This window comes from Formica exsecta, unplaced genomic scaffold (genome assembly GCF_003651465.1).
Source record: "Formica exsecta isolate Colony F162 unplaced genomic scaffold, ASM365146v1 scaffold591, whole genome shotgun sequence".
In the NCBI taxonomy this organism is placed as follows: domain Eukaryota; kingdom Metazoa; phylum Arthropoda; class Insecta; order Hymenoptera; family Formicidae; genus Formica; species Formica exsecta.
This window is the reverse complement of record NW_021853185.1, coordinates 477,854-486,612: the sequence shown is the minus strand read 5'-3', so window position 1 is coordinate 486,612 and position 8,759 is coordinate 477,854. Positions and strand designations below refer to the sequence as shown.

Here is an 8,759-nt window from a genome sequence, read left to right as displayed (position 1 = left end):
GTTTCCAGGATGGTTGCGCGATTGCTCCGATTCCGCGAGTTAGTTAAGTTGAGGTCCGTTTCGAGAATGTGAAATGTATATATGTATAGTTCATCCCCCTGACTGTGTATACGTCACGCTTCCGTGACATTCCGCCGTTTAGAAACGCTCTGATTTTTATCCTTCTCCCGAAACTTTGTTACCTTGACGCTATTCTTAAGCACGAAATGGTTGAAGCTTTGTACTCATTAGTGTAAATAATGAGGTACATTATAAAGTACATGCATTCACCCGTACTTAAATTTTTGCAAGAGTTATTCCAAGAAAAATATTAGCCTAAGATTAATCTAATATATTAACATTGTAAAACTGCTTGTAAATAATCTATCAATTTAAATCGCAATAAAGTAATTCAAATGCAACAATAAATTAAAAAATACGAAGATACGATACATAGTTTTTATATAAATAATATAATCTGTTCTCATGGTGTGTATATATATGTGTGTGTGTGTGTGTGTGTAAAAAGATAGAACTTATATCGTTGACCCAAATCACTTTGCGAGGCATAATGATGCGCATCGGGAAATGTATAGCAAACTTCGCTATGCCGAGTGGTACTTTTAGCAAGAGAAATTTCTCAAGATGGGGTTAATTACACCGACAGCATCTTTCGTAGCGCGCATTTCCGAATAAATCACTCACGAGGCAGATTTTAGATTACTGTTAGCCGCAGAAAGAGAGCAGCGATGAGGCAACCCCGGTATCCTCATCGTCGGGGACACCGGGCGGTGGCAAAGTATCGCGCGATGGTAAACGCAGCCCGCGAAAATTGCGTCGGATTATTAGAATTGTAATTACGAAGAGGAGAGCGGCGTAGATTGCGACGGTGATGCAGTAAGTGATGGAGTAGCCCTGTCAACCGCGCAATCATCGCGCACATTTATACCGGTGACATTCAATTAACATCCGTGGACGTTCGCCCGATTAAAGATGCACAAGCGATCGCGGTCGCGAAAATAGATCGATCGATCGTGAGAGCGATTTTATCGATCGTCTGCACGCTCTTTCGAATCGCCAATTAAATACACGATAAAAGAGATTTTTTACATCGCATATTTTTTTAAAATTTTATCCGAATCTATGTATTCTATTTATGCAGGCATAAAGCGACTCACCACCTTGCATGAGACTTCCAGGTTGACCGGGTTGAGGGGATGGTCCTCCGGGTAGAGCGTTTCCACCCGCTAGAAGACTGCCATGCTGGCCACCACCACCACCTCCGCCCTGCTGCGCTGCCTTCATCATCTTCTTGTACTTACTTCTTCTATTTTGGAACCAGATTTTCACCTGCAAGAAAAATTAAGATCTTTGAAATAAGATGTTCAACAATATGAAGCTAACATTCAGAAATTTTATTATATCTTACGCTTATCTAACACAAGAATTCGACTGCTTCAAAATATAAACAGAAATAAATATAAATAGCGTTGTCAATATTATGATGGAATCATCGTCATCCATCTTATCTTAATAATGAAGATAATTTCCGTCAACCTTCTGAAGATATTAGAGTGAAAGAATAAATGGCGAAGAATGAGAAAGATAAATGAGGAACTATTCGTGGGGACAAAAAGATATTGTAATTGGATAGAATACGCTATAAATAAACTTATTACATTATGTTGAATATTTATTAATGTATATTATTATTCAGTATTTCAAGATTATTTTCTTAAGACTATTATCGTTTATATATGCATATATTTGCATAATAAAACAATAATTAATTTCTAAAAATACAAACTCTTGTATTAAAAAATTTGAATGTTTATAAATGTTAATAAATACAGAATTAAATAAAACATAAGCATTAGAAAATATGTCTAATTAACACAATTTTAACGAAATTATTATCTCGCTCCTCATACATTTTATGATTTTCGAGCACACGATAAATTGTAATATTTACAATATAAATCATACGTATTAAACATCCAATCATCATAAATCATCATATATAAACATCATAATAAATACTATAATTAATATTATGTTTATTATTAATGTATTCTTTTTCTGATTTCCTCAAACCATCGAATCGGTTCATTAAATTATTATGAAATAAAATCACGAGCGTTTTCGTCGGGATGCATCGTACGATTATCGATTCGACCGTGCATGGAAGTACACTTCGCAACCGTATGATGATGCGCAGGTATGCCTGAATCTAATCCGATGCTTCGCATCATTGCTCCGTACCGTCGAGAGTTAGATTTAAGAAAAAAAGAACGCTCGTCATTTCGTAATCATCGTTTCTTTTGCCTCCTCCGTGCGATGCATAGAACCGCAGCAGCGGCAAGCAACTTTGTTGTCCTGATACCGGGTGCACACGCGCGATCACTAGGATTGCACATGCTGTATTTTTTTTTTGTCTCAGTATCCGCACACATGCGCCGCATACACGTGACGTGCTAGCTCAATCTTACGTAACCTTGCCGTCGCGGAACTCTAAGTGTGTACGTATTACAGGAATATGTGCAAAGTATATATATTCGTGTTTTGCACGGCTAGACCGAAGCCATATGTTTGGATATGTACTGTTCAAATTGTCAAAACAAAACTTGTTGTTTAAAGGCTCCTTTTTACTTGGCCTTGTCCCGGATAGTACGATATCTTTTTTTCTATTCCGTAAAAATAGCTGTATATTTAATTTCATTCAATGTAAAATTATTACGATATATGATATATATTTTTATTCATCTACATATAATTATTAAATCCATAGATTGTCCAATTTTCACAAAAATAAAACTTCTCATATCAAAACAATAAAAGATCGATTATTATTTTTAGAAGCTTTCCATGCGCGTTCTTCTGCCCCTGACATGTTCATGACTCTGTCATTCTCCCACACACGATGTAATAGAGGTATTCGGCTATGCCGGATGACTCGGACGAAAACAGAGACATATACCTTTTTATTAATAGTACGCTAGACTTAATGACTTTTTAACGAGCCTATCCGCTACAAACCATCCGGGCTTACTCGATCAAACTTGATATTCCACAGCCACGTCGATCAAACGCTATGATCGTGAAACGCAAAATGAATACAGCGAAAACGCGCGCCGACTATTCATCAAACACACGAGAAATATTTTTTTACAATTAAAAATTACTTTCCTTTCACGGCAATTTTAACCCCGTCAACCAATGCGTTCGCATATGTATGCGGCAAGAATATAAATTATGATATAAACTATATCATAACTGGCGTATATATATATGAATTAATTATTAAATAGACGGTAAGGCAATTCTTCACAAAAATTCTTGTGCGAGAAAAGTAACGATTAAATGTTTCTTTTTTTGTTTGTTGCTTCATTAGTACGGCATATATTCAATCAATATTTTCAACATATCGAAAATATAGCCGGTAATAACAATTTTCTTTATAAGACGCGAGAGAACGATACGTAAACACGTTTCTTTTTTTTGGCAATTAGGTGAGTCTCTCTACTTTTAATGAACTCGTATGATGTTGCATTACTCTCGATGCATCTCCGACCGCCTCCTTCCATACCTTTTTAGCATCTCGCTTTTGACTGGACGCGAATTGACTTAGTTAATTAAAGCACTGTCCAGCTTTTGATTGACGTTCAAGGTATAAAAAGTCGACGACATGAATATACGTATGTGCATATTACTTTAGAGTCTTGCGCAATGGAGGAATCACGAGTTGGTAAGATGAGTGGTAGGCATCTTTTTATTAAATGCTTCCAGTTTACTATTATTCGAAAAAAGTATCAAATAAAATGAGAAACGGCAAAGAAATTGATTTAAACATATTGGATGAGTTACACATCGCAATTATAGATCAAACATATAAAAGACTATGATCGAAAGACGTGCAAAAAGAATACATTTCTCTCTCTCATATAGATTATTCGAATAGAGGGATTTGCGAGTGTATCGCAAATAAGAAATAAGAGATATTTGCAACGTGTAATCAAACATAACGCGCCTGCCGATCGCAATTGCATTATACTGATGCAGATTTCACTTTCCGCTCATTTTCCTAATACGCAGAACGATGATGTACCCAGGGCGGATCGAAAAGCCGAGACTAATCGGTAGGTACGGCACGGCGCTCTTGCATTATACATAAGAGCGAAGAGACTAGAAATAAACTGTGGCTCCAGTTTTGCGGAACACGCGTCGTCACACTCCGCCGTAGCCTCTTCATTAAAATCACGGCACGAGCTACCGAAAGAAACGTCTTGGCCGATACAGATACTATGCGCGTACCTACAAGATATATAGGGTGTCCCAGAATCTTCGTCTTTTAATTTTAATAACAGATTGTTCGATAAATTTTAGTTTCGTATTCAATAGTCTCTCCAGTATAAAATAACCGAACGAATTAGAAGATTCGTGATACGAGAAGTGACTACACGAAAACAGTTAACTCTACGAAACACATGATATTTGCATCGACTCCATGCTCATTAAAACGTCCGAGTGTGAGAATTCCGAGGCACCCTATATATACACGCTACATATCATCGCGAAAAATATGCCGCGGCAACATCGACGTGGACTTCCTCCGGCCTCTGGCCGGGCGAGCGTGCGCCCGGCGTGCCGGCGCAGATAAATCTCTTTCTAATTGCTCGCTGAAAAACTTGGCCGCGGTTGCGCCGAGTCGTGATGGCGCCCGACAAAGGCCAGCAGCGCTAAAACCCGATCTCGACGTGCTTTATTTCGCTCGGCTAAGCCGGTCAAGCCGGCCAGCCGGGACGAAGCGAATCGCGCTCGCCGCGCGGTTTGTTTATTGATATTTACAGCCGGCGTTGACAGGGTACGACGCGCATCCACGGTAAGGGATGCGCCTTCGTTCGCGAGGATAATATAGGGGGGTTGTATCTATTTCGAGTTGCCGGCGGCTTCTATCTCTCTCTCGCGGGAACGGCATGTGGGATATAGTTACGCGCGTGTCGGCGCAGAGCTTTAATTAATGTCTTTTTTCTAGGTGTCGTCGAATATGTTAGATCGCTCTTCTCTTTCTTCTCTTGCGGTCGTTTTATTCGAAGAAAAAGATTGCGGACAGTGATTGTACTTTATGCGTAGTGTAATTAAAGATAGGATATATTTATCCGCCTCTTTTTTCCGTCGATTGTTTTCTTTCTTTCTCTTCTTTTGTTAACGTTTCTTTTTTGGAATATTAAAATAATTTAATATTATTAATCATAATTTATAATAATATTATATCATTCTTTGCTGTATCGCGTAATATGTATTATGCCTGATATGATAAGTCTGTCCAATTTTTTATTTCATTCCAGTAGATAGAGAAAGCGATATCGAAACGCGAATGTGAAAACATAAGATTTCATAGTGCGAAATATGGTTTGAGATAATAATGATTGTTCTCGCAAAGCGGTACGACGACAAGCTCGGTCTTCAATGATTTATTACCTCTTGCATTCTATTGTTCCGTTACTAGCATTCTTTCTATCAAATCGTTCCCATAATTTGCGCACGAATGAGAAAAATGTCGAAATTTAAGGTCATATACACGGACAAGATTTTGTCCTAAATATAACATTCTTACAAAGTCTGTAAAAATCTCTTTAATGTTAATTTATTTATTTAACTTTGTCGCACATATAATATAATCGGCAAAGTGTTTCATAAGAATTACTATTTAAATATCCTCAAACAGATTCACTTGTAGAGCGACAATATCATTTTTATTTCCACATAATTTTCAGACTCTATTTAATTTATATGAAAGATTCGAGATAATTTTCACGCAACCTACATATAAAGAAACCACACGCGGGTGCTGAAGATAACTGTAGAAATAAATCAAATCACACTCCAAGAGAGTGAGTTATAGAGCCGTCTGTTGGTCGGCCGCGAGGTAGTAATCAAAATCGCTTTTGCTCCAGCGACGTTACATCAACGTGAGCGAGGCGTCGAGCGGAATCCGCAACGACTACGTCGCGTCGCGCGAGTTAAAGAGAAGCGTAACCGAGGGAACGAGAGTCAAGGGATACGAATGCACCCTGACGCCGACGGGCACCGGCACGGTGGCAAGCTGTCGTTATCTCTCGACCGGACTTAGAGAAGCGCGTGTTACGTGGCTCCTCTGGCCGTCGAGCAAAAATTGCAACGCGCGCGAGAAGCAGCCAGCCGGTGGTCGTTCCCCGCCTCGCCTCGCCTCGTCTGGCCTCGTGCCAGCAAAAAAAGGAAGCGAGGACGCTGTTGCTGCCGGGCCCCGCTGATGTTGCCGCGACCAGCAACGGGCTTCCGACGTCGCCGCGGGCGAGGAACTCGGTAACAGTCCGCGCTGTCGATATCGCTGATGCATACTCAATGAGCGATGGATCGTCGCCTCGAGGGGCAGGAGAGAGAGAGAGAGAATGCCAGTGGGCAGGGACAGAAGGAAGATGGCAGGGATTGCAATCGACAGGGGGACAGGTAAGATTTTTAGACAAAAAAATGCAACGCGGATCGAAGGCGATGCTGTTTAATATGTATGAGTGGCATCTAGGAGTAATATTATCTCTGTATAAATGGAAACGTTCTCCCACCGCAATTCGATCCGTGTCGGGACTGCATCCTTCGATCGCGATGCAGCTCGATGATTTGGAGTCGCTACACCTAATACGAGGAAAGGGGAGGGGAGGAGGGGAACTGCGGAAGGATGAGTCGTTAGAAGTTGCGACCTTCTTTTTGGATGGCTGGAACTGCGGATGTGACGTCAGACTTCGGGTCGTTACTAAGAAATGTTTCGAAGATTCATCAACAAAGGCGATAATAATCGCGTTCTATAAATATTAATAAAATATTAATAATTTGAGAAATATAAAACAAATATATGAAAAGTATTCTTTCTGAGAATGTACTTTTAGTTGCATATTTGTTGTTTCTTGTTTTGTATGGTAAGGTTCTGTGTGGATCGATTTTGAATCGATAGTGTTTGCTCTGTCAATATTGGCCGAAATGACGTAAACATGGCACGGCCAGTGGACTAAATTTACTTGTGGTAAATGTAACGCGCGATTAGCGAAAAATGTAATTCGCGACTTGATGATGCACATCGATAATGGTAAATTATTTTTGCATGATTTCTGTTTCAAATATTATATCTTGTGTCAACTATACCACTGCACGATATCAATAAATTATATGGAAATGCTTTTTTCACACTCTATTTATGTCGCAAACAATTTGTCACAATTCTATTGTGACCCGTTAAAATTTAATTTGGCAAATGATGTCAACAAGTGTCACTCAGCTGCAATTATATTATGTGTGATATATGTTCTTCATCGTTGACCTTATCGTAACTCATCCTTCGTCTGATCGAAGCGGAGACTGGACAATTAAATGCAATTACGACGGCGGTCGATGATGATGGCGCGATTAATGATACAATACGAAGTCAGTGAAATAGTTCACATAGTCACAACATTTGTAGCATACTTTCGTAATTTAAAAGATAATAATCAATCATTAATCTATAATAAAAAATTACTTCGCCGATATTAGTATTTAATTTATTAGACGAAATAATAAAAAATATCCTTTAATCACATTTCGGAAATTTTTATTAAACTAAAATGCAATATTAAAAGAGTATTAAAAAATTGCGTATATCGAGTATCAGAATTTAAAATTATAGTATGCGAATTACACATCGACTTCTCACGTAAATCTATACGAAATTGAAAGTTATATCGCAGATCGAGTTATTCCCGCGATGGGGTCGATTCCCCCTCATACAGTGGGACCCCCGTCGGCGCGTACTGAATGATCCAATCTGTCCACACAATAAATAATCACGCGTATATCGGTGCGGTCTACCTGTGGCCGAAAGCCGTAACAAACTAATCCGTCATTAGTTCTTGATGCCGGTGCATTTCGCCCGAGGATTTTCAGCGAGCGTAATAAAGAGAAGAATATACGATGAGATCATCTCATCTATTTTCCCTCATGCTTTGTACAGTCTAAGTAAATAGATCAATGAGCATGCATCTGATAGCGCCGAATTGGTTAGTGCACTTGTTCGCATGAAAAGGGTGAAGAAAGATAGGAAGGAGATAATGCTCTCTCAAAACTGATATATCAAAGTACATTCCTATTCACTTTGACAATATACGCTTGATTTATATACCTGCTCGTTGAAAATTGAAACTGAAAGAAATATAGAATAAAAAATATACTTTAATACTGATTTGCAAAACGCAGTTTTTTAACTGTTAACGCGCATTCCATTATATCCTTATATACCCAAAATCACACACATAAACGCAGCTGGACAACATATGTTGCATATTTTGAGAAGAACAGTCAGTCGCGCACACGGCGGATATCATAAGCACCTACATTTCTAGCTATCCGCTGGATGAAGAGAGGGAGAGAGAGGAGAGGAAGAGAGGGAGGGAGGTCAGGGAGAATAATAACAGCCGTGTAAATGCGTCACTAGGGCCCCGTACGTTCGCATAATGCCTTTTTTTTTTTCATTTCGCTCGCCCGCTCACTCCCACAATGCAACGTCGGCCTCTCCCGCCCCCTTGCCCCTCTCGTCCTCCGTGTCAGGGGCCCCTCGCTGCTTCGGCGGTTCCCACTTCCTGCCTGGCATCGGTGATGCGCAGTGCCACCTTAACAACGAAATTCCCCAACGTTGCAGCGGTCCTCTTTGCTTTTGTTTCATTCACGGTTGTTCCTTTTATATGTATGACCGCGAAACATAGACAGGGAGGGAGGGG

At 39.6% G+C, this 8,759-nt stretch overlaps 1 protein-coding gene across 3 annotated transcripts in view; it reads right to left on the bottom strand.

Moving 5' to 3' along the window:
- LOC115242372 (homeotic protein distal-less) overlaps positions 1-8,759 on the bottom strand; it is a 74,631-nt gene that overhangs the window by 509 nt on the left and 65,363 nt on the right. For all 3 annotated transcript variants that reach the window (XM_029818605.1, XM_029818606.1, XM_029818607.1), the window contains exon 3: positions 1,158-1,329. In XM_029818605.1, the coding sequence (XP_029674465.1) occupies positions 1,158-1,329 (172 nt within the window). The remainder of the gene's footprint in view (positions 1-1,157; positions 1,330-8,759) is intronic.